This window comes from Alnus glutinosa, chromosome 1 (genome assembly GCF_958979055.1).
Source record: "Alnus glutinosa chromosome 1, dhAlnGlut1.1, whole genome shotgun sequence".
In the NCBI taxonomy this organism is placed as follows: domain Eukaryota; kingdom Viridiplantae; phylum Streptophyta; class Magnoliopsida; order Fagales; family Betulaceae; genus Alnus; species Alnus glutinosa.
The window spans coordinates 21696075-21723935 of NC_084886.1; the positions used below are offsets into that span (position 1 = coordinate 21696075).

At 34.2% G+C, this 27861-nt stretch overlaps 1 protein-coding gene across 1 annotated transcript; it reads right to left on the bottom strand.

Moving 5' to 3' along the window:
* Window positions 1-16884: 16884 nt before the first annotated feature.
* LOC133876928 (DELLA protein GAIP-B-like) lies at window positions 16885-19295 on the bottom strand. Its single transcript, XM_062315154.1, has one exon. The coding sequence runs from the start codon at window positions 19161-19163 to the stop codon at window positions 17298-17300; it is 1866 nt and encodes a 621-aa protein (XP_062171138.1). The 5' UTR covers window positions 19164-19295; the 3' UTR covers window positions 16885-17297.
* Window positions 19296-27861: the final 8566 nt, after the last annotated feature.

Sequence of the window (27861 nt, forward strand, 5' to 3'; positions counted from 1 at the left end):
TATTTGCTTCGGTTCTAATTTTTTATCTATTTCTTTTGTGAATTTAATTGTTTCTGAAAATTGCATTGCATTGGTTGCCAAGTTTTATGAAATTTAGGGGCTTAAATTCATGGAATTTATGTTGTTGTATAAGGTGCTGGAGTGGTTAGGTGCACAACAATGGTAGAATCCATACATGTGGTTCTTTAACACATCCCTAAGGCGGCCTATGGACTTCGAAAATTTCTTTGACTTTTTGTTGTTGTCAATGGAGGCTATTGGTCAGTTTATTTATCAAATTGATGGTTGGCGAAGCTGAATGCGATGCTTTCAAGTGGCTAAACTAGAAGGCCCGAGAATGCCTATGTGTTTATCTCGATAGGTTAGAATTCCTTTGTTTTATCTGGAATTCCTTTCACATTACCACGCGGAATTTATGTGAGAATTTCTCATATTATATTGAGAGAGAATAATTATTATTTGGAAAGGAGTGTGGAATGAGATGGTGATAAAAGATATATCCTAATTAGAATTGACTTAAAATTATCAAAAATAGCTACATGATTTTTTTTTTTAAAGTAAAATTATAATAAATAAATAAAACTGTTTAATTGTTGTGAGCGGCCAACCATCAACCATTAATTCTGTGGCATGCCTGGAATGAAATTCTCGAGGCTTGGGATGGTAATTCGTATTTATTTGTTGGGTTTAGGTCTAATTTAATTAAATATATTAAATATTTTAATCTTAATACTCTAATTTAGTATTAAATTAATGTCAAATTTACGAGTAATATCAAAAATCATCAGCCTTAATTAGAGCTATTGCTTTCGCCAGCTGTTTCGGTTTAAGATTGAGCTGTATAAGTTTCAAATGTTGGCAAAGTTTCTTTTATTATGTACTCACGGCACTATCCCCACCTTCCCTTTCACAATTAATAGCCAAAAAAAAAAAAAATTATGAATTTCATTTTCAAAATCAAGGGCATTCAAAATTCATGTTTGGGTGTCACCTATATTCTATTAATTTTTAAAAATATGTTTGGATTGTTTTTTAGAATTCAAATTCTACTCTGATTTTATTTAATTATTTTTTTCTAATTTTGTCTCATATTTTTTAAATTATTTAAATATAATTTTAAAAATTAAATTCTCTCTGTATTTATAATTTTGAATACAATACAAAATAATTTCTTGAATTTTGTAGAATTTAGTGAGGGCAGTTTTGGTGTTGATGATGAACATGTTACGTGTCCAATCATAAGATGTGAGTTATTCCATACCCGTCCTTTCAGAGAAGAATATGCTCTCATCTTTTGAGGTGATCGGCACATCTCTCTTATTATATGGATGGAATATCCCAAAACCGACCAACGAATCAAATATTTTATATGGATGGAATTAAGTGAAAGAGAAATTGCACGTTTTAATTCTAGAAAGCGACTGGCTTTTGCTTCAGAGGACTGTTTTTGTTTGTGAAGACTGAAGAGGATCTGAATATATATGGATTACATCTCACATTCACATGTCTTACAACAGGACATACGGAACACATGGTCTGACCTGTTTCTGCGAACACAACGCAAGCCTGGCCTACGTAAAAGCAGTTTCCAATAATTTATGTAAATTTTTATACAAAATGGTTAACTAAAAACTCATTTTTCTTAACTTAATTAAAACCACCTTTTAACAAATTTACTCCAACAGCTTATTTAATTTTTTTATTTTTTTATTTTATTAAAACAATAAGTTTTAGAATATTTTATTCATTTTAATTAAAAATTCATCTCTATCAAATAAAACTCTCATCTCTAACAGCATAATCACCGCCCTATTCTCCATCATCACCAACACAGTATCACCAAAAAACCATCACAAAAAACTAAATAACGATCATGAATCACAGGATTTAAGAAGCAATAGTCATTTTTTAGGATTGAAGAATCTATGCTAAATATCAATCAAGCTGAAAAACTCTTCAAAAAAAAAAAAAAAAGTTGTATTTTGCTAGCTTAATGAAATAAACTAGCAGTATATTGGCTTTATATACAAAAGATAAATCATTCCCTTTTCCCTTACAGTACATTGTATTTTTTTTTTTAACGTCCTTTTTTTCAAACGTTCTTTTTTTTTTTTTTTTTTCATACAGACATTTTTCATACAGTTATATTTTACAATGGTCATTTCGTTAAAACGGTTATTTTTCTAACACAATAATTTTTTTAACGGTCATTTTTCTTACTGTCATTAGAGTTCATTACTATTCTACACTCTGCTATAGAAATAATTGCATTCCTTGAACTGTTTATACTGTAGTGACCAAATTCAATTAAAACTAATATCATCAATGAAATTGGAAAAAGTTGTAAATGCCAATACAAGTTTTTTTTTTTTTTTTCTTTTTTTCTTTTTTGGAGAAGTAAAAATAACTACTAATTAATTATAATCACAAGCAATCATAAAAAAATTATTAAAAAAAAAAAAAAAAAGAATGAGAGAGGCCTAAAAGATGTATTAAAAAAAATATGCATTTGTGAATAGTGTAGCTCCACATGTAGAGTTACACCATCCACAAATTGAAGACAAATCTATTTTCCATTTTTAGTAGATAATGGGATGGAAGGTTTTTTTTATGATTTTCCTTACCTATTCTAGCTAAAAGTGAGAGATAAATAATTTATTGGGAATACTCTAATATATGTGTTTTGTGTCATCTCTCGGATATAGGCAACAATTGAGCAAGAGACGCAAATCAAACATTTATCTAATAATAAGAAAGAAAACTCTTTAGTGTTGCTTACCTTAGATGAGGATTTTCCGCAATTAGGTTGTCCTATTTTATTAAAATTTAGGTAGCCTACGAAAGAGGAATTGTAGAATCCGTCTATTTCGAATAGGTTAGGGTATTGAGTATATATGTTCCGAACAGGTGAGCCTTATAACACTTCCTTAATCGGTCAAATATTTTTTTTTTGAAGAAATTAAAATTAAACAACTTAATTTTAGGAGATCCCACTTCCTTCCTTAACAATTTATTTAGGAGAAACGTTTAAGGTTTTTTTTTTTTTTTTCTCATCTCCGGTTTATTTTCGCATAAGAAATGAGTAAAGTTCATTGTAGAATATGTATGAGTCAGGATATATAGCCTACCTCTGCAGGCCAATGTGGTTTGTTTTGTTGCATTATTGTCGGTAAGGGGGGGGGGGGGGGGTGGGGGGGCAATTTCCTAAAAAAAAAATTATAAGGTGGAAAAAAATAAAAATTTTCAGAAATTAAAAAATATAAGGTAAAAATAAAAATCTGGATTACTTAGTCCCTACCAAAAAAATTTTTTTTACTCATTAACTTCTGGCCATAAGAACTTCTGACTCTGTCCCTGATTGTCGGTCAATAACCCTAATAATATTATGGAAATAACTCACCTACCAATGCTGGACAATGAAGGCATGCATGAAAAAGAAATAAGAAATTAAATGCTGTGAAAATATGACGTACAATTTACTCAAGGATCACCATTTTCACACTCAGCAAAGAGCTAGTTTCCCTTTCCTTACTATGTGAGATTTAATTCCTAGGTCCAATTAGCTAGCTTCCCTTTTTAGGTGAGCTTAATCACATTTTTGCTGTGGGCATGAAACGAAGAGGGCCGTGTTTGTTAATTAACGTGTTTTAGGGTGTTTTTCGTTTTTGGTTTAAAAAAATATAGAAAATTTTATTTAATCCCTCTAAATTATACTACTTTTAAAGTTTTTTTTTTTTTGTTAAATTCTGACAAAAAATTTAAAATAACCATATATATATATATATATATATATATATATATATATATATATATATTCAAGCATGGGTATTTTTGTAAATTCTATTAATTCCTTACCAACACTTAAATCTTAGTAATTTTTCTTCTTTTTTTTTCCCAAAAAAAAATATATATTTTTTTAAAATTTTCACACTCATCCGTTAGAATTTAACAGAAAATCCTAAGACAGTGGTGAAATTTTTTTTTTTTTAAAAAAAAAAAAAAAAAGAGGATGAAAAATGGATTCACTAAATTGATAATTATTCAAGTTTAGGAGGTAATTACAAATATGAATGAAGTTTAATAGAGATTAGTGAACTTCCTCCAAAAAAATATTTTAGTTAATTTTCTTTTTTTCCCATAAACTACCAATTGTTGTTGGTATACCCTCCCATAAAACAAATAATAATAAATAAATAAGTTAACAATGCCACATCAGCATAGTTCAGCATAGTAGGATAGTGATGTGGTATATAGTATTACTCAAATATGAAGATAGTTTTAAGTGATTTTAAAGTAATTCTAGAAGTTCTTCATATGTTACTCTCGCGTCCCTCTAAACAGATGTGGATTTTAAAATCACCATTAAATTAAAATTTAATAGTAATTAATCACAAGCCTAATAATCATAAAAGCTATCTTATTTTTTAAAAGATATAAAAATAATACAAAAAAACTTATAAAATTACTAGTAATTTTATAAATACATTTTGATAAGATATTTTGTATGATTGTCCTTTTCAGTGAAGTTGGAATTATGAGATCCACACATGGATGATGAGTCAAGACACATTTTGTGAGGATTGTACGGAAAATGTGTCATTTTCGTCTACAAAGACAAACCAACCTTTGTCCTCACACGTATCCTCCACATAGAAAGTACAATTGCATGGCACGAATACAACATGTGTACGAATCTCATTATTAGGCTATGTGCACCAACTTGCCCTGCAATTTTCTTTTTCTCCCATCTTTGGCCCTTTTGGGGCCATGAACAAAAGAAAAATTTCCTGAAATATCTTTTGGATGATTGATTTCACTTCTGCCCAGTATGATTATACGAAGGTAGTTGGTTAGGGTTAAGAGGTTTGATATGTTTCATTAAATGGGTCGAGCACACTACATTTAGGCTGTAAGTTTTTGACATGACTGGTGAATCCGATACGAAATTAGCGAGTTATGATTGAAAGGTTTGATCCATTTAATTAAATTAGTCGAATTAAAGTTGATATGTATAGTCTTATATTCCTATCCCAACACGAGTTGAACTTGAGTTAAAGTTAAATGAGTCGGGTTAAAGTCTTTGTGTCATTTAATACCTAAACTAGACCGGACCAACAGCCCATACTAGCAACTCATTAAAAGCATGTCTCAATGAACATCAGACAGAAGACCTAGTTCGGTGTCGTCCAAATTGAGCCCAATAAGTTCTTGCTTTTGAGCGACACCCATGAGCTTCAAACTGGACCCTATGCTAGCACAACGACCAAAACATCAATAGATTCCCTTACTTGGATGAAATAAAATTTCATAGCTTAAAAAAATTAAAAAATAATAATAACAATATATATAAAAAAAAATAACATAATAATATATTAGTATCGCTCAAAATGAACGCAAATAGAAACGAGTGAATAACTTAAAAGAGTATTATTATTTAGTAGATTGTTATACGACTACCATACAACTGAGATGACATAAACAAGGACAAAACAAGAAACTTTTATCGATGTGGGTAAAGCATAAATGAAAAATATATTAAAATTGAAGATTAAATTAATGTACAAAAAATAAAATTAGTATCCAATCAATCTTAACAAAATAATAAATTTTAATTTTGAACTCAATCGCCTTTCAAAATAATTGCCTATAATTTTCTTTTGAGAAAGTCGAAACTATTGTAGTTGCGCTTGAGATATTTCAGCCGTTTTGATTGGAATGAAACGAGGAACTGGTAAATATGATGCTGTTGAGGGTTACTTTTTGAGCTGAAGAGACACGGCCCACACCTGAACTAAAAGGTGGGCCAAAACCCAAAGTAATGTAACCATCTTACTATAGTGGCCCAAGATCCCCAAAATGAAATAAAGCATGAGGGATTAGGGTCCATATGTTTGGTAAACGGTTTTGAAGTTGACTTTTTCTTTTTCTTTTTCTTTTTCTTTTTCTTTTTTTTTTTTTTAAGAGAAGTGAAAATAGGGGAGCTAAAGGGATTAGAATCCTCTCAAATTATTTGTCCGAATTTGAGAAAATTTGTACAAGTGATTGTAAAATACCACTTATGAGATCCACTTGACCAAATAAAAATTTGGCTACCCAAACTTCTCTTAAATTTAGACATATAATTTGAAAAGATCTTAATCCAAAAAAAATGGGAGGAAAGGGTGGTTACCAAACAAATTGATGTATCTCGAAAAGAGGCCCATATCTCAGCCCACGAGTTGCCATGGTAGATAGTCCAACGACCATGATTACATCCCACATCATTGGAGAGTTGACAACATGTACAAGTTAGGTATGATCATTTATCCCTTTGGAAATGCTTGTTGCACAATTGGTTGTGCACAAATTCAGTTGTGCAAATAACATCTTCCTTATCATATTCCACTGAGAGCTTGACAACCCTTACGAGTTGAGGATGATAACTAATCTTATAATAGAAAAATGATTTTTGCACAACATTATATGTATAGGTTTTATCAATATGTATTGTTGTGCAACCAACACATCCCCTTGTAATATATCTCATCGAGCAATTGGTTAGGGTTGCAAAAATCATTTTTCATTGGTTAAGAGCCAAGACGCGCATAGCGCTGATCATGTACCTCGTACTATATTTCACTAGGTAATTGGTTAAACCAAGATATGCGTTAGCTCTAGCATATAGCCATGTACCTCACCTTATATCCCCTTATATTTAATATGGTGTCCTTTATGAAAAGAGTAATGCTTGTTGTACACAAAATGTGTATCAAGAATTCTTTTTTTTAAAAAAAAAGAAAAAAAAAATACAAAGGAGTTGTGTACAAAGTGTGTACACTTTATGTACAACAAGCATTACTTTTATGATAAAACTGCTTCAAACATGTACCTAACCTGGGGTTAAAGTAGAGGACTTAGGGTCCTTTACATTGTTCTTTTTCTTTACAGCCCACTGACCTCGCCCCCCACCCGCCCCGCCCAAAAAAAAAATAGGGATAACTTCACAAAATGATATCGAATTATACGCCGTTTTGAGATAATGATACTAAATTAGCAAACGTCTCAAACTGGAGTATCCACATTTCCAAATGTCTCACTTAAGGATACTCCGTTATGATATGTTGTTAAATCCTACCAAAATTTTCAAAATACCCCTGTATTTTTTTTTAATATATATATATATAAAAATTTTCAAAGATTCAGGCATGAGTATTTTTGCAAATTCCGTTAAATTTTGACCAACACTTGAATCCTAACAAAAAATTTTTTTTTTCTTTCTTTTCCTAAAAAAAAATGGGGAGATATTTTGGGTACTCCGTTAGGATTTAGGATTTAATAGCAAAGCTTGACGGAGTACCCTTAAGTGAAACATTTGGAAACGTAGATACTTCAGTTTGAGACGTTTACTAGTTCAGTACTCTTATCTCAAAACATCGTATAATTTGATATCATTTTGTAAAGTTATAAAAAAATAATAATAATAATATATATATATATATTTTTTTAAAAAAAAAAAAAAAAAAAAAACAAACAAACAAACAGACAAACAAACAAAGAAAAGAAAAGAAAAATGAAAATCTTTGGGCCCTAGTCTTACTAGAATTTGACTACGTTGGACCTCAACTCAAAGCAAAGTTACCCCTAAATGGACTTCAAAAATGCCCAATAAACATCATGTCTACTTTGGTCATTTTCTACTTGCAAGGCTCTAACCCATGGTTGTTGGGCTTCGGCTGTCAAAGCTCTTCCTAATTCGTCTGACTTTGGTCCAAAACTTAGACCCTAAAAGGGTTCAACTTTAGGGTCAAATCTGAAATTTCAGAAATTCTAGCGATGTCTGCCAGGTTTTTAGAGCACTCCCAATACTTTATCTAGTTTAGCTAATGGATTTTAAAAGGCACCATACATCTGATTATCTATTCTTAACTTTATATTCTTTATTTATTCATTTTTGTAACTTTTTTCATTATCGTATTTTGTCCTTTTTTTTAAATAGTCATATTTGTCAACGGTCGTTTTGTTAAAACGGTCATTTCTCTAATGCAAATTTTTTACGGTCATTTTCACCATTTTTCTAATAGTCATATTTTTTATCAGTCGTTTTGTTAAATCTGTCATTTTTCTAATGCAATAATTTTTAAGCGATCATATTAATTTAAAGAAAAAGATTATCCTTTTATTATTACTAGTGATTAAACAAATGAATAATCTTAAAGCAATTTGGAATATTCTCACTTGTACAAGTAAAATATCACAACTAATTGAGATATTTATGGAATCTCATTGGCATTATGCTTCATGTAAAATGTGGAGTGAAAGATAAAAAACAAAAAAACAAAAAGAACATGGAGGAAAGAAAAAATAGATAAGTGAATAGTGTAACCCTACATGTAGAGTTGCACTATTTAAAGAATTAAGTAAAATCTATTCTAGAGTTTGAATAGATAAGTCAATGGAGTCTATTTTTAGTACTTTAATTATCTATTCTAGCCTAAAGATGAAAATACATAAGCCATTGAGAGTGCTCTTAGCCCGCTATGATCTCTAATAACTCCCATCAATCAACGATTTGAGCCGTTGCAAAGCTGACTCGGAAGTGAAGAATATAGTACCCATTTTCATGTCGTGTCAAAAAATTTTATGAACTCATTCATTGAAAGTGGCGTGTTTTTCTTACCGTGTAAAAATTATATATTTTTTTAATAATTTAAATGACGCATATTATTTTTAGAGTTTGGTTTGTAAAAAATTTGTCCCTTAAAATGTTCAAAATTTAGGGTCTTTGGAGGTCAAATTTGTAAAATTTCAAGGCTATGAATTTGGGTTTGAAAAGTGGTCTATACATGGCCCTACAAATTTAATGGTGATTTTAAAAAGTTGAAGGACCAGGAAATGAAATTGATCATTTCTCAAAAGATAATAAATGAACCATTCATTTACTTCTTTCAACCCGCCAAATAGGATTCTCTTTATTTCGTTAATGATCAAGATTTAAAGTTTGTGCATTTAACAGTGTACATAATGTTAATGTTGGCAGTCCCCAAGGGGTAGCTTAATCGGCTGAGGATCACGTCTTATGAAGCGGAAGTTACTAGTTTGAATCCCCCCACCCCCTTCTTATGTGGACATGTCAAAAAAAAAATGTTAATATTGGCATGTCTTTAATACTAACCATTCGATACACAAACTTTAAATCCTGGCCATTAAATATATATTATCCAATTTGAAGTGGCCATTTTCTTAGCCTTTGGATTAAACATTTTATTGGACCAGGCCCGTAGCCCATTTTCATTTTTTCTTACTGGGCTTTTGTTTTTGGGGTTTGGGTTCCTAACCTGATTGTATTTTGTTTCTTTTAGTTAAATGTCATCATTTTCTTCACAAGAAAATAATAATAATAATAATAATAAAATAATAGGAGGAATAGTCCACAGGTAATTTCTTTTTATTATTCTAATTTCTCTTCTGTATAAAATTAAATCAATGTATCTGTTATATGGCTTAAGCATTCAAAATCATTTAAAAATAAAATTATTCGGGGAGAGTTTCTCTTATCCTTTTGGATCCCAAATCTAAGAGGGTTTAACATTACTGCTAGTCCCTTTTCCTCCTAGAATTCCATGTAAGTAATCCTATTAATAATAGAGATGTACATCTTTCTTTTGTCCTCCTTCCATCCTTTCACTTTTGAAAATTACCATTAAATTTGTAGGGCCTATATGTGAGACCTACACAGACCCCACAGATTCAATAGTAATTTTCAAACGTTAGAAGATAAGAGAATAACAAAAGGAGGAGGAGGAAACGAATAATTTCTTAATTATGCTTATAAATCTCGAACTTATCGAGGGCTATCAAAGACCAATGGGCGGATGGACCTAATCCCCCTTCAAAAGATGCATTGACATGGGAGGGATGCTCATGAGTCATATATGGCTTATAAACTTCACAAGTCAAAAAAATTCTACCAATGTGAGACTCACTAATATTTTCTCTCACGTGTGGCATTATGGCCAAACATGTAGATAACATCATGGGAAAAATCTCCCCAACAATTCAAAGAACTTGGTCTGATATCATATCAAAAACTAATAAACTTAACTCTTGATAGAAGAGAGATGTCTATGTCTTATTAACTCACAAGTCAGAAAAATTCTGACGACGTCAAACTCTCTGATAGGGGTTGGGATCCATGACGGCAGAAAGAAAAGTTGCAGAATAAGACTTGTTGACCAAACAATCAAGAAAATGTTGTTTAATATTAATTAGGAGTAGTATCACATGCATAACAAGAAGCCAGAATCAGTCGTGTTTATCCTTTTGTTTTAGCTATAACTTCTGACGCACTGGAGCTTCATTCCACAGAAAATCATCCTACCACCGAAGAAAGGGCAGAGATAACGGATGATATCTTTTTTTGATTATTATTTTCTTTTTCTTTTTCTTTTTCTTTTTGGTGATAAACGAACAGAACGTGAAGAAATATGTCAAAGGTCAGAGATCGTAGGTAGCAGGGAGACAGCAGGTCATATTCAAGAGACCGACATGGAAAACTGTTTCAACCGCACGAGTGATTCAGACCCCCCAACACTGACGGCTCGATCTCAATTCAACGGAAATGATTGATCAGAATTCACAACCAAAAGCACGCAGCGCCCCCTCCTCCTCCACCTCCTCCTCCTCCTCCTCTCACGTATATATAAACTTCCATACACTTCCGACAGCGAAAGTTATCGTCAAGTTTATGGACCAAAATTGTCACCACTTTTAGTTTGACTTGGCTTCCATGCTAATTCAGCAAGGACCACCTTCAGACCAAATAAAATTCATATTTTTAATAAATTAATTAATTAAATGAAACACCTTTTTATTTTCCTTATAAATTCGTTAATCTATCTAAAGATGATCGATTACAGATTAATTCAGGATTTGTGTCCTTTTCCTTTGCGGTGAGAAGGATAATTAGAAGGTAATTAATGAAAGCAAATTTAGTCATTTTATAATAGTTTTAGGATTTAGGATTTTTTTTTTTTTTTTTTAAAAAAAAAAAACAGAAAAATCTCGACTCCTTGCTTCTCCCTCTTAGAGTTAGAAACAAGAGAGAAGCTGCTCTTAAACCTCTTTTGAAGAAAACTGTTGATGATATTTTTGGGCCGGTGACGTGGCATCATCAGAGACGTCCCTTTGTTCGCGCCTTGACCTGCAAAACAGGAAAGACCCGCCGGGGGGTAGTCGGCGGAGCCTCCTCCGACGATCAAGTCAGTCCAGTGTTTATAAGAAGAGTAGAGAGAGAGAGAGAGAGAGAGAGAGAGAATCTCCCCTCGAGATAATAGATCTGCCTTTAATAATTCTGACACTCCCTTTTTATACCCCTATGTGCTATATGTCTCTTTTACCCCTGTCAAGCACAGGGCTCCATGTAGACGTCTCATATCTTCCCTGACTTGGTTTGACTGGTTTTATAAATATTGAAGGCTTCCTGCGATCAGGGTCATTGTCCGTGGACCAATCCTTTCTGGTGTCCGAAGTCCCACTTGGAAGGCAAATCTGGCCCCACCTTGGGTAGGGGAGGAATTTTCCTTAACAAAAACACTGTACATTTTCTCTGCTTTGATCTTAATTTGGTGAGTGTCACCGGCCGAAAAAGATATATGGCTCTTTGCCTCTTCAACCGCCAACTCTGGCGGCCATGCCGATGAGCCGAGCTATTCGTTCGGCTCATTCTTAATAATTTTTAGGGTCTCTCTACATTGTTTTGGAACCATTATTGAGGTGTTCATCCCTTTGTTTATTTCTTTCTTTTGTGGTAATCTTCTTCTGAATTTCCCTTTTCTTGTATTTAATTTTATTTAAAAATAAAAAAATAAAAAATTATATTGATCTCGACTCTCTAGTATGTGTTTGGGGCAAAAAAAAGTTTGTTTAGTGTTTGAAAAAAGAAAAAGGAAAGGGCATGCAGCTGGTTTAATGGGCGGTGACGTGGGGTCATACAAGTGTACAAGTTTCAAGTGGGACATTAAAAATAATTTTCGTGTCAATATTCTTGTAACGTTAATATAATAATAATACATATACGTGTAGTCCAGATAATTACTCCTATTAAATATACATATATTTATAAATAGTATTAAAAATAAAAATAAAAATAAATAAATGGTAGATGGTCCAATGTGTATAGAGAAATATGGCATGCATGGTCTGGAAATCATAAATAAATGCGCCCTCCTCAGTTGACAAATCCTAAGAAACCACTTTCTTTTTCTTACCCCTGATCTGGCCCCTCTCCATACTTTTTTTATTTTATTTTATTTTATTTTTGGGAATTATAATTAAGATACATTTAAGTTAGTTGTGCTTGTACCCTTGTACCCACCTTCGGTTCTTTTTTTTTAAAAAAAAAAAAAAAAAAAAATTCTACTTAATTATTCATTCTTTTTTGGAGGTTGTTTTCCAAAGTTTTTCTATAATACATGGGTGAGGCAATCCGGCTGCTTAATTGGGGATGATATTATCCAATCATTCAATGCATCGTCTATACAAATTAACAAAATCAGACACCTTTTTATTGTTTATTAAGGAGAAATCAGGTCAAGATCTTCATTTTTTGTGAACAAAAAAATTAATATCTTAGTTTTTAAATGTGATAGATTTGAAACCTGAGTTTCGGATTCGTTATAAATTGGAGCCCTTCATTGGTATTTGCCAAATTGATAACAAAATGGATGTCATGAAAAGATAATTACATCCCTCATAATCAAATAAAAAAAAAAAGAGAAAAAAAAAAATTGGTGCATGAACTAGCCTCTTCGGTAGTTGTGGGTTTGTCTCGGCCACCCATGGCTTAAGCGGCGGATCATTGGTTCAAAACTATCATTTTTTAAGGGACAGCCGCGAACCACCTGCACTGAAGAGGAGTGGTCACAAGCGACTTCCTCTCACGGAGCCACCCACTATAACAAGGTGATTTCGGTCAAAATGGCTGGCTTGTGTTAGATCCTTAATAAAGGGTGGTCACGTGCCACCCACGGCCATTATTATTGTTGAATTAGGATAAGCTAGTCCTGTCATTGTTTTCTTTTTCCTTTTTATTTTGTTCTTTTCGTTTATTTATTTTTTCTAATTTTGAGGAGTAATTATTTTTTCACATTCATTTTTGTTATTAATTTGACAAAAATACCGATAGATTCCTTAGATTTAGAATAGACCCAACTTCAAATAATCTATCAAATTGAAAAGTGGAATCTTAGAGTCAAAATGGCCAAAAGTACCGGAAAATCATTAATTTCCTTTATTATTAAATGGTATTTCATTGACATGATTAGCAATAATGTTTAAATATTTAGAGAAATTTTCAAATAAAGGGCCATTGTTTCACTATAACCACATAACATGGTAGGAGAGAAACTTTCACTTTAATTAGGTGTAGAAGTTTTTCGCCTTGTCATTGACAAGGGCAATAGACTCACCAACTACCTAGGTCCCCAGTCGCAATATCCTATGAGAATGTTATACTTAAAGATAAACGTTATCTACATTCTCACACCCACTTTCATTTTTATTATCATGCTTTTTTTGAAGTACACAATTTCTAATGTATCGGTGAAAATTACCATTACATGGCAAAGGTGAGATTATTCAGAGCGGGCTCAATGGACAACAATGATAATGGAATAGTTGTTGGGTGGATAGGACACCCTATCTTTAAAGATAAAGAAGAGCGTGAACCTTTTGTATGTCATATGCCTACTTTTTTTGAAAACATTTCCGATTGTTTTGGTAGACGGGGATAGAATTGTTAGAGCCGATGTTCCTTTTCGAATGGCAAAATCGAAATATAGTGTCGAACAAGTAGGTGTAACTGTGGAGTTCTATAGCAACGAACTGAATGGAGTCAATTATAGTGATCCTGCTACTGTGAAAATATATGCTAACAATGCTCCAGCCCATTATGACGAGTCGAAAGTTATAGCCAAGCAGGTCTAGAAAGTGAAATAAGCCCCAACACCGAGCATAGCGGCCCACACAAAAATAGATTCAGCAAGGAGTATGGACTCTCTCTCTCTTCCCTGAAACTCTTATCTCATCAGAATCCGAATATACAAAAACAAGGATAAGCTCCAACAACAACGCTCCAGATTCACGTGATATGATCTGATATAAAATGAGGGTCAGAACCAAGTGAAAGGATTATGCTCTTAATTTCAAACAAAAACTATTACTCACATGGTCATTATTTTCTCCATACATAATAAACAACTAACGTACGCATCGTAGATATCCTTCTCTAGTACTTCCCCGACAAGCTCTTATAATCTGTATCTCTTTTGCAGGTGCTCTTCTCATTAATTCAAGTGTTATTCAAAACTGAAAAACTGTCCTAGCAAAAAATTTAAAATTCAACAGTGATTCATCCACAATCTAATAATAATTTACACGGTCACGCTAATGAGTTCGTGCTTCAAAAAAAAAAAAAAATATCCAAGTTCTCATGATTATGGGAAAAAAAAAAAAAAAAAAAAAGTTTATTGACTAGCAGGTTACACGTCAACAAACCAAGTTGGTCTGAACATAAAGATTAAAGAGCAAATTGGGTTGATTTGGGCAGCGCGAAAGGACAATCTACCAAAAAGAACATCGCGCCATGACATATAATATGAAATGAAAGTACCGTCGACATTAAAAAGTCTGGCATGTCGCTTTCCATTCTTCAAAATCCTGGCCATGTTCATTGGAGATTAAAAGAATATATATATATTATAGAAAGGAAATTCTGCTTTGTTGTTTTGCACTTCTTGATTCACAGAATAAAATTCAAAAGATTCCCAGGACAGGACCACAGCAAAAACATAAATTAATACAAGATTTTTTGGGAGCTTAGTAGTTTGACCCATTCATCTCAATTCATCATTTCTTTATTTTCATTATGAGAAACTGTATGTTCGACAAGTTTAGTGGTGAACAGTTATAACCCATCACATAATTTAGTTTAAGTGGAAAGAGATGTTCATTATTTGTTATAGCTTTTGCATATTTTTGCCTCTACAATTGAAAGCACCCCCATAGCATTCACCTAATTAAAACTATTTTTTCTTATTATTTTTAATTTGGAGAGTCGCTCTTAAAATGAATCAAACATTAAACTCTCTCCATCTTTCTTTATCTTAAGTTAAATATTTGTTCTTGAAGGAAAATGAATATATAAGCATAAAAAGCTTATTAACTTTTCACTTTTTGGCTCTTGATATTTGGAGAGCTTTGTCGACGGATGTTAAATTTAAGATAGAGTAGAGAGCTTTTTAAATGGCTCTTTTTGTGAGCTTTCTCAAATTTTTAGAAAACAACCAAATTTGAAAAGCTCAATAGGAATGCTCTTAGAAAGTACCACAAACACTGAATTTACTTTTCACATACAAATAATTTGTTTTTTTGAATTCTTCAAACTCAATCTCTAAATTTTGTCGTTTATTTTACAGAAGACATGCATGGAAAATGGTTTTAACTTTTTCTTCTTAGCCCCAAATTTCACGACAACCGACAAAACGACATCCATTGTTTGGTGTCATTTTTTCCACTATTCACGTTATTTTACAAACAACACGGCCTTGTTTGGTAAGAGAATGTAAGTTGGGAGAGTAGTAAGAAGTGATAGATATTATATAAAGTAAAAAGAATTTGTATGGAAAATTGAAAAAGTTTTGTGCTGAATTTTTTTATTTAAATAATAATAAAAAATTATTAATGTGGTATAAAGTTAGAATGTTTTGAAGTTAATTATTTTTTGGAAAGTGACGAGGGAGAGGGAGAATTTTCTTTCTTTTACCAAACAAGCCCCATATTTTTTTGTAGTGAATTTTCATCTAATAACCAAAAGCCCTAAGAGAGGGGACTAAGTGAAAGGAAATAATAGTTTGGAAGTTAATTACAACTTTTTAAGGTTTTGGGGTACATTGCAATTTTGCTATAAATTTGAAAGGGCAAGTATAATTTCTCGCAAAAAAATGACCTTGTCCCGTGCTTTTTTAATAGCATAACTAAAATGTAATTTTTTCTTTTTTTAAAGATAAAGGTCATTTTTTGTCAAACTAAAGAACAAATTTACCTAGCCGGATGTGAATGCTCAAAAGTTGTCCAATGCGGGTCAAAAAATGATTTTTAGAAATTCTAGCTGCATATAATATATACACCATTGAAAATAAACTTTTTGTAAATGCTAGAATCTAGATTGAAGCAATGACACATACCAAGAAGTAACAAAGAGCAGAGGGAAAAGCTGAATCACAAAAGAAACAGAGAGAAACAGAGCACTATTAATCTATTATGTGCTGTGCTAGCCCAAACTTAAATCCTAAAACAATTTAAAAGCTGAATATTTTTTGAAACTCAACCTTCACCTCTTTACTTAAAACTGTGAATTAAAACTTGTTTGGTTAGTGAAATGGGGAAAAGAAAGAAGGAAGAAGATTTTAGAGGAGGGGTTTTGACAAAAGGTAAAGAAGAAAAGGATGGGTAAAAAGGATTTAATGATATAATTCACATAGCCGTGGGGGAAGGGGAGAGTGATATATGAACACAAAAGAGCATGATAAAAAGTGAACCTTTTCAAGAAAGTGAATATCACAATAAAGAAGTTGACATAAGTGAGCTTTTTTTTAACCTTAGTCATCATGATTGTGACTTTTCTTTCCTCACATAAAAGAGGATTCGGTAAATGTAAAATACTACTACTTAGTTTTCTGGAAACAACTTTGAATTAATGCACTCGTGAATTTGATAACCACATTCTCATTTTTTTTTTTTCTTTCGGGCCATATCTCTCTTCTGCCAATTGCAGCAAATACCTGCAGAAACCAGAGGATTCAAATGGATGGATGGAGCTTAATTTTGCTTGCTCCATATCGATTCATATAAGAGAAAGTTGTTGAAAATTCTTATTACCGCAAAACTTATATATACTTGATACATAAACATAAATAGACATTAACATTTTTGATTCACCCTGGAAATTACAAAAAGATTCCACCCAAAAAGAAAAGGCAGAGAGAGAGAGAGAGAGAGGGGGGTTTTAAAAAATTAAAAAAAAAAAACACGAAGAAGAAGAAGAAGAAAATGGGGGAGACACAAAGTAGGACGGACAGCGGTGGGTCTCACCCAGTCCGTGTCAGGGGTAACCCACCCAGCTCAGCAAAACACATTTGACAGCCCGGTCCAGTCCACTAAAGCCGTGGTGGTGGTGGTGGTGGGGGGGGGGTTGGGGGAGGGGAGACTGAAATATATTAAAAAAAAAAAAAAAACGAGTTGACCTGACTCGCTGAGTTGACTCAGTGGACCAAAGCAGCGCTGGAGGCGGCGAGTTGCCATGCGGAGGTGGCGATGAGCGGGCGAGTGTGCCAGCCGAGCATCAGACACCCATTGTTCTCTTCAACTCTGTACCCATCCCCACCGGCAAACAGGGCCAGCAAAACGCTCGCCTGCTTGAATGCGTTCGAACCCAGGTGAACCGGCGCAAACCCGGCCGAGCCCAGCCGACCCCGCCACTGGGCCGTCGTCTCGTGCCGCTCCACCCGGTCCGCCCCCTCGCACGCCACCACGTTGCATATCTGCTTCCCCAGGTACACCTCCGACATCACCTTGTCGTTGCTGCTCGCCGACCCCTCGAGCGAGTCGAACATGGTGGAGTAGTAGTGCAACGACTCCGTGAATCGGTCCACGAAAACCGGACCGTTGTGGTTCGCCTCCTGCTCCACTACAGTCACGATCTCCGGCTTCATCTGCTTCACAACCGACAACACTTTCTCGACCGCTCCGGGCCGAGCCAACAGCTTGTGCAACTCGAACACAGAGTTCACCGCCACCGACTCCACCTCGCTCGGCCTGAGCTCCAGCATCGAGGCGTCGAGATCGGCCAAACTGTTGGCGACGAACCCTCTGTACTCGAACTCCACGTTTATGGTATCGGCCAGCTGGGCCAGCTTCCAGCCCACTTCCTGGAGATGGTCCGAATTGTCCGCGGTGGGAGGCCCAATACCGGTCAGACGAAAAGCAGGCGGGCCGCCGGGGCGGAGAGCTAGGGCTTGCATGAGCGCCGGCCACTGCATACCTTGGTTCATGGAAAAGTCTATAACGTGGACGCGCTTCTTGCCCGAGAAGGCTTCGAGGATGGCCTGGTTGGCAGTGAAGTGAGCGAATTTGAGGTACGGACAAGTCTCGTAGAAGTGCATCTGGAGGATATCGGAGAGCGAGTGGTCTAGAGGGATCTGAGGGTATACCCTGTAGATTCGGCGAGCCAGGGCCTCCGCGAAGTACGTGGCGACCTTTCGCATCGCGCCTGCTTGGGACACGGCCAAGAATCCGATCTGCTTGACCAGGGCCTCCGCTAGGTTGAGGTTGTTCTGTTGTACGGCCTCGGCGCAGGCCAACAGAGCATGGACGAGCCGAATTCCGTTCTCTTGCGAGTCGATGAGCACGACAGGGCGAGTGGCGTCGCTGGGAACAGTTAAACCGCCGCCTCCTATACAAGAAGAACCCGAGAAATAATTTTCTGGATTTGACCCGGACCCGGACCCGGACGAGGGTTTCAACCGCTTGGAGGATGGAGATTCGATCTGGGAGTTTCGGCTTTGGCTTTGGGGTTGACTATACAAGGCCTTACCAGGAATAGCTTTGAGATCGTAATCGGAAGTAGAAGAATCTTCGAAGACTCCTCGGTTCCGATTATTATTATTACTATTTTGCGGATCGAAATCGATGGAGGTGATGGTGGAGGATTCGGCCGGACCCAAAAACGAATCGTCGAGAGGAACCGGCGGAGCCCCTGCGGCGGGCGGCACCAAGGAATCGAATTGATTGGTAGGTGGGGGGTTAAACTCAGAGAGCATGCTCTGGAGCCATGTGGACAGATCGGAGGGGTTGTAATGGACGGTATCAGACGCGAGATGAGAGAGGCCGTCTCCCTGAGCATTACCCATCAAATCCTCGAGGAGCTCCAGCTTCTGGGCCACCTCAGCCATGTCGGAGGACCGCACCTGGTACCCCAACACGGCCAAGAGCTCGTCCATCCCGCCGTCTTGTTGTTGTACGTCGTCTTCCCAGCACATCTTGGCTTTGCCCATATTGCTAGAGCAGGCTGTCGCCGTTATAGAAGAGTCCGGCAGAGAGCGGAGTTGAGGATCCAGCTCCCTCTTCATGGCTTTCGCTTTTGCTTTTTTTCTGTTCGGCTGCTGCTGCTGCTGCTCTGCTCCGAAACCAACTGCGTGAAGAATCTGGGCATTGGGGATTGGGGGGTTCTGCTTGGTTTTTCACTCCTACTACCACTTCATCATCAAATGAGAAAAAAATAATAATAATAATAATAATAATTATTATTATTATTATTATTATTATTGTATGAAAGGACTAAAATATCAAAGGGATAAATATGAAATAAAAAAAAAAAAAAAAAAAAAAAAAAACGCTCGTGATGGGGCGCGACCTCCAATGATCCCACACCACCCTAACAACTACTACTACTACTTCTACAGCCCAGGCAGATAAAGACGGAATTATTTTACATTTTTCGTTTTCATTTTTATAATATTTCAAGTTTGTGGGGGTAAAAAAAGTACATGGAAGACGGCCACATTCAATGTTTTTTTACTACTACTTTTATATGGCACATGATTTTGGGAGGGGGGTTCTGACTTAATTATAGCTAATTAGGACACTCTGAGTTACCATAAAGTAAGGGCACTCTTAACATGAAAAAGGAAAAGATACATGCCCCTCATAGTGCCACCCTTTAATTATTAATTATATGCTTACTGAGCATGGCTTTGATTCAAGAAAGAGTAATGCTATTTCCACTTTTGATTAATATCTATTTAAAAAATAAATTTAAAAAATTTAAAAAATTTATAAAAAAAAAAAAGAGTCGATGGTTATATCAATCTAATGAAATAAGATGCATGGTTGGTTTGAAAAATATTTACACTTTTATGACACACCTCACAATCAAAAAGTAAAATATACCCTCTAATTTTTATTTTTTTATTTTATTTTACAAATTATTTAACTAATATTGGGTAATTAAGTTGCTTAGGATAAACTTAAGGCGACTTCATAAATGTCATTGATCTCCTTTTCCCTGGTTAATCCTCTTCTCTCTATACGACTCAATTCACTGCAAACTCTAAAAAGTCAGCTCAGAAAATAAAAATAATAATAAGTAAATAAATAAATAAATAAAGTTAGTTAGGCCTTTATCTTTTGTGGGTAAAGAAGAAAGTTGAAATTGGTATAATACTATATATATGTTGACTTACCACAGAACGGCAAGACGTACAGCCGTGAATAAAGATTACATTTAATATGGAGCCTAAATTCAAATCTCTGACCAAAAAGAATTAAGAGAATCCCATAATTGGCATGTATTTATGATCCATAAAACCGCCTATTCTCTTCCTAACTAATCTATCCCCTCCCACTTCAATTACTCCCCCAAGACGTTTTAACACGGGCCACGTGTAACCCCCCACAACATACACATACAATGCCCAACCCTCATTGTCATTTACATCTTTTTTAAATGAGGTTTTTCTTTATTTATTTGTTTATTTTTTTTTATATATGTGTTGTCTGAATTACGAACAATTAAGACAGCAAATTGTCTGTATCTCTATCCTTACCATGGGCAACTCGAGCTTTAGGCGATTTAAGCAATCGCCTAAGTCCTCCAATTGAATAAGGCTATTTTTTTATTTAAAAAAATAATAATAACACTCTAGTATAATAAAAAGTTAATAAAATACTATTTAATTAAAGCCTCCACTTAATAAAATGTTATTTTGAAAACAATTTTTAAAACTCTAGTATGGTAAAAATTTAATAACTAGTTTCTAATTAAAGCCATCAATCATTGGTAAGGGTAATTACTAATTGAAAATCTAATTATTCACATTCAAAAAAAAATTTATAAATTCTTGAAAAGTCCCACTTATTTAGTATTTTTGAAAGCCCCATTTTTACATTCATGAAATTAGTCCAACATGCATGATCTTTCTCTAACGTTTATTTGAATTAAATGTTTAGAAAAAATTATAAAAAAGTCTTCGTAGTGTACGTATAAATTCTCATTGTTTGTATGGTGCATAATAGATAGACCTACACACTCGGTGAGTCTTCAATCTCTAACAATTTTTTTAGCATTCTGTTTTATTACAAATCAATCTGTATATAACTTATTTCCATTTTTCTTTAAATCTTATAAGTCCTTCTATATCTAATAAGTTATATATATATATATAAAATAATTAAAATACATTTTACAAATAGAAGAAAGTGGTTTGATTGACATATTAAGTAAAAAAAAACATAATATAAATATTAAAATGAATTTAATTTAATTAATGTTTATCAACCATTAAAAAATAAAATAAAATAAAATAAAATAAAATAAAATAAAATGACTTCACTTAAATTTTAAACTGTTTGCCTTAATACCTTAAGAGTTTCTCGAGCCGGCCCTGATCCTTACTTACCTCACCCAATTTTCTTGGCAACCAGACAGCTAGGTAAAATATAACCATGGAACATTTGACACGCAAGAGCAAATGTAATAACACCTTATTATGGTTTGTGTCCTCACAAAGCAAGAAAACGTAAAAGCATTTTGCTAGAACTAGGTTTGAAATAATGAAAATGATGGACTAATTAAATGAGTCAGCAGCAGGTACAAATTAAAGAATCCGCTTCTAAAATCATCATGACCATAGCATAGCATATTAAAAGGACTCCCCAAGCAATTAATCTTCTTACATTAGCAACCAAACCCCATGTATGTTTAACCCTCCTAAACTAGGCTATATTATTTTATGCCTACAATCCTCCACTATATTTTGAAATCAATTATTCGTTCTAATTATTAGCTATTTTGGTAGATAATGTCACAGATTTCATATAAGATTTATCCGTACCCAAATAAATCTTTAGTTATCTGAGTACCTACCAAATAAGTGAGTTTCATATAGAATCTACTACATTACCTATTTAACTACTAACAATTCCAACACATAATTACTCAAAATCGGAATAGGATTCTCTCAAATTATTTGTTTGAATTTGAGAGAATTCGGACATTTGATTGTGAGATACTACTTATGAGATCCACACAGCCGAATAAATATATGATCTTTTGCCACCCCAAGACATATCTCTTAACCACATTGCTCATGTAGCAAGGTGGTCTCATAACTAGCATTAGGGCTTTTTTTTTTTTTTTTTTTTTAAAAAAAAAAAAAAAAGGTAAAAATTGCTGTATGAGTAAAGGTGGTCAAAAGTTATGTCATGAGATGACAATGTATCATATCTCAACTGGATAAGTAGTTGTGCAACTTAATTTTTTATTTAGTTAAATAAACTTTATAAGTGGTATCTCATAATTATTTAATCGAATTATTTCAAATTCTAAACAACCTATTTTCAGGGTTATATTTACTGCTGCTGAGGGTTGACTCTGCAGTCTGCACCCACCGCTGTTACACCTGTCGAACACCTCCAATATCCAAGTAATCGACTTCAATAAACCACCACCTAAAAAGGGGGTGGCGCTGGGGGGGGTCTCCGGGGAAGAGGACACATGAATGCATGATGCCCGTGAAGAGCACGTGGGTCAGCGCATCCTACAACGTGAGGGAGGGAGACGAGTTGACCAAAACACCCCTATCCGTAAAGGTCAGAACCAGCCGTGAAGTATGACGGCGTTAGTAACGGCATTAAGGGAAGGGATGGGAAGGGAAGGGAAGGGAAGGGAAGGGGAGGGGTACCTCTTTCCCTCTTTTGGATTCAAAACATTTGGACGTGACGTAGTGGCAATGGGTCACCTGTCTCTTACGCCACGGACGCACCGACAAGCAAAAACGGAGACCGCAAACTGACACACACGCACCGGACCACCATCGCGCCCCTCATGAGTCCTCAGTCCCCTGACCCTTGAGCCCCATCTCTCTCTCTCTCTCTCTCTCTCCCTGATGAGAGACAGTACAAGCAGTATTAGCTGTAGTGGGTCCACCGCACCATGTGATTCTGACACGTGTCCAAGATTCTCCATTTGTGGAGGGCCCCCCATCCCCAACTTGGAGGCCCTTGGAGTGCTCTGTCTCGGTACTATTTTTAGTATGTGAAGGAGTGTTTAGTGTCACGTTAGAGACACCTGTCCTTGATCTGACCCTATTTTTGTGAACATGTTGGCCTTTTCCTTTCCCCACCTATTGTGGTAGCAAGTACGAGTATTGATTCCCTGCACCCATTCATCCTATTCCTATTACACCGCCGAAAACCCCAATTCATTACAACCAAAACCTGCTTTTTTCAACTTTCACCTTATTAGTTATTATCAAAAAAAATATATATGTTAATAGTGTCCAAGATTATAAAAAGATAAAAATAATTTTAAATTTTTTTCAATAAAATAAAAATGTTCTAATAAATTCGAAAAAAAAAAAACTAAAAAGAAAAACGAAAATTGAAAAAAAATTTAAATAAATAATGTTTAAGAACGGGAAAGAGTTTACACCCTATAATATTGGATCCATCATTGACATCACAACTTAAATTTGATTAATTAAAACTTTCACTTTTTTTTTATTCAATGATAAGTAGAAAAGCACATTTCATATTATACATTCTTTCTGTATAAAATTACAAATATCAAGCAATAATTTTTTTCTTTCTTTCTTTCAATTTTTTTGGTTCTCAAAACATTGGAAATATTGTAATATAACACTTGTGGTTTGGTTGCAGTGACTATCAGTCGTATCATTTGGCATTGCATGTCATTAACAGATATACGGACGGAATGCAATAGAATAATCTAGAAAACATCAATTAATGAAGATGGTTTGTTGTGTCACTTTATAAAACTGATGGAGAGAGTAGGTGAAGAAGGATTGGAGTTGGTGGTAATAATAACCAGAAGAATTTGACTCAGTAGAAATTCTGTAGCCTATGGTGGCAATCATAGAAGAATTGTGCGTGCTTTGCGACAAAAATGATGTTATTGGAGCCGATATGACCAATCGGTCGGTAGGTGATTGGTTAAGTCGGTTAACATGGGTAATGAAACGACATCGTTTTGATTTTTTTAAAGAAAAAAAAAAATCAAACGTTTTGCTCTTACTAAAACGACTTCGTTTCATTTTATGTCAGTTCGATTCAGTAAGTCAATTAAAATTTTAACCAAACCGATTTTTGGAACAAAATTTTATATCGACTACAGAATCGAAATTAGTCGGTAGGCGGTCGATGGTGGTTCGGTAAACAATAGTCGGATAATTTGCTCACTCGTAACTATGTTGAATGGTTTCGATCATAGTTTGTTGGGCATACCAGAATGAAAGCTAATTAATAAAGCGGCTATATGTTTAACGAAAACAACTCTTTACCGATCTCTAGGGTAAGTGTAGATAAATAAACGTCTTATTTTTATTCAAAGCAGTGTATTTATTGAGCAAGAGTAAAAGATGTCTCTTATTACTCGAAAAGCCTCAAAGTTTTCTGAAAAAAAAATGAAACAATTAATGAAAGAGATTCAGGGAATGTTAGCAATAGCCACTGTAGTGCAGGCAACTAGCTAGGTAGCCCAACCAAAGTACGGCCTCTCGGCGCTCAAAGGTTGCGCAGGAACAAAAATGGTCGACACTAGCAATAAAAGAATGTACCAACTTTTTTTTTTTATAATCGTAGGTTGTCTTTGTTGGGTAGCCCCATTTTGTGTAGCCCCATTCCACTGATCTCAAATGATAATAAACCACTCATTTGTGAAACATAGCATAGATTTTTATACTTTGGATTTACTATTTTTCTTTTTTAGCTTGACAATGAAAAGGAAAAAAAAAAATAAAAATAAATAAATAAATAAAAACTGGTTAAATAACTGAAAATGATGGGGTCTTAGATGAATGAAATTAATTCTAAGTGACGAAGGATTTGAAAGCACAACCAGGTAAAGCAGATGAGTGATAATGGCTTTTTGCATGATAGCAAAGGAATATGATAGCATGGCTTGCACTCGTTTGTTGTGTTTTTTTTTTTCCTGCCACATTTCTTGTTTCATCAAACCCACATTTGACTTTGCACTCTAATTTTCCCCATTTCATCTTTTCAATGCCATTTCCTGCAAAAGAATATTACGTGAAGGCATTTAGTTGTGTTTTTGGCAGAGAAAAATAATTCAAGAAAGGACAATATTGATGCATGTGTTTTTGTTGGGATAAGGATTCACAATAATTATTTATTCAAATTGCTAGCAATTCTGACAGGTAACATGAGATACTCTATATAGAATGAAACCCATCTGTCTGAGTAGTTCAAAAGTTATTTGGAAAGACGAGTCTCATATAGAGTCTCTTATATTATCTGTCCAAATTACTAACAAGTCGGACAAATAATTAATGTGAATTCCAATTCCTTTATTGACAATTAAAGTAGTAGAAAACGGCTTCTTAAATAATTTTACTAAAGTTTATTGGAAAATAGTAAAATTAGTATGTGAAGATGATGATTGATTTTGAGGCACCAAAATTTAGAAAATAAGGAATTAATAGGGCATATGTAGTAGCACTTCCAAATACAATAATGTTAAGTTTTATAGATTTTTTTTTATTATTATTATTATTTATTTATAAATAAATATCATAGATTTAATATACTGGATTTGTCATTTGTAAACCCTTAATAAAATGGCAAACGGATCCTCTCCATTTCAAATGGAGATGAGCTAATCCCTTATAAAATAAGGGATAAAATTGTCTAAAATTAAAAAAAACAATTTTGTCCCTTATTGCCCGCTTTTGAGTATGCCACATAAATTTATACATAATCTATAGGAATGTATATGAACTGAGCCGAGCCAAGCTTTGGATGTTCGAACTCGGCAAAGCTCGACTCGACTCGACTCGGTGATTTTTTAGTGTGTTCGAGCTCGGCTCAAGCTTGGTAAATTTTTTCAGAATTTATATTCGAGCTCGGCTCGTTAACTTTTCAAGTGGTTCGAACTCGACTTAAACTCGTTAAACATTTATCAAATAAACGAGCTCGAGTTGAGCTCAAGCTCAAGTTCCTTTTTTTTTCACAAGCAATTCAACTATTCAAGGCAACTTAGGCAAAATGTAAACACTGAATTACTGAAACAAACAAAATTCATTCTAATATCAAATTTCATAACCCTTTTAGTTTGAATTTAATCATTCAAACCTAATAGCAAATTTGCCAAACTTAATATTACAAACTTACAAACAAACTTAAAACTTACAATTTAAAACATAAAACATAAAACTTACATATTACAAATTACAACTTACAAGTTACAACTCACTTCATAAAGCCAACAACAAATTCCAACTTCCAACACATTCTCAAGAATTCCAACAAAAAATAAACAAAAGAGTAGTTGCCCGCATTTTTTACAGACTAATCCCAAGAGGCCAGGATTCTTAGCATTCATTCTCATGAATTCCAACATATCCAAGCTTCAAGCTAACAATAATACAATATAACATATACAAAATAACATGTACTACAAATCTACAACACACAAGCATTCAAGAAAACAAGTCCCGCTGCAAATCCCCATGGATGGATAGTCCACATCTCAAGAATTCCAACAAAAAATAGTCAAAAGATAACTTGCCAAGGCTACTAGCTTGCCAAGCTTCAAGCTAACAATATAACATATACAAAATAAAGCTTACAAAATTAACAAGAAAAAATTTAAATACATGACAGCCTATACAACAAATACCCAAGGAGGCAGGGATTAACTTCTTCACTTGTTTATTACAAATTTACAAGAGAAAATACAAAAATTAGTAAGAATCATAATCATAAAAAATTAAGCATGCAAACGGTACATAATCAGTGTATACATGACCATGAAATACTTCACAATCAACTTACCATAAGCATACCAAATACCAACAAAAACTAAACACCAAATACAACACTTCTAGTCTTCAAACATATCAAGTATTTGCTTAAAATAACCAAATAAAGCAGTAGATAACTATAAGAAAAAAAAAAAAAAAAAAAAAATACCCCACAATCCAGCACAACAACTCTGCTAGTCTGCTACCAACTTGCTAAGTAACTAAAGCAACTCAATCTCTATCAAGGATGGTTCATCCGACTACAAAAAACAAAGAACATTAATTACTATTGATTTAAAGGAGAAGCTAAAACAACATATACCTCTACAAATTATAATACTCACAGTAGATGATTTTTTAAGCTCATGTAGTGCTCGAACCCAATCAGTGCCACACAACAATATTTCCACAGTTTTAGTAGCTAAAGATGCATGATACGAATCAATGACCCTATCACCAACACTAAATGTTGATTTCGAAGCCACCGTAGTGATAGAAATTGCAAGTATGTCCCATGCCATCTTAGATAAAATGTGGTACTTAAGTTGATTGAATTTCCACCACTCCAAAGCATCAAATTTCAAATCAGCACCCTCATCACAAGTATAAACGTCTTCTTCCAAATATACTTTCAAATCAGATTTCACAGGTTGAAATGTATCAACACTTCTTACAAAAAATTGAAACATAGCAATTCCACTTTTAGTGCTCCTCCAAACAACACTACCTGAACAATCACTTGAAGTTGAAGAAGATTCAGAAAAACTTTTTTGCTCACGTTGTGGGACAGTAGTTAAGTTGTGGTCATCAACATACTCACCATACAACTCATTTAAAACCCTATGGATCCTTTCAATATTTCTAGTGGCTTCATGCTCTTAATAAATTTCAAGGAAGTAAAATTGTACAAGTTCCATCTTAAACCTTGGATCCAAAATAGCACCAACATCCATGAGTAGATTGCATTTCCTCCAATACTTCTCAAACT

Bases quoted from the DNA above. Each gene is read 5' to 3' on its own strand.
- LOC133876928 (XM_062315154.1), bottom strand. From the start codon at position 19,163: ATGAAGAGGGAGCTGGATCCTCAACTCCGCTCTCTGCCGGACTCTTCT.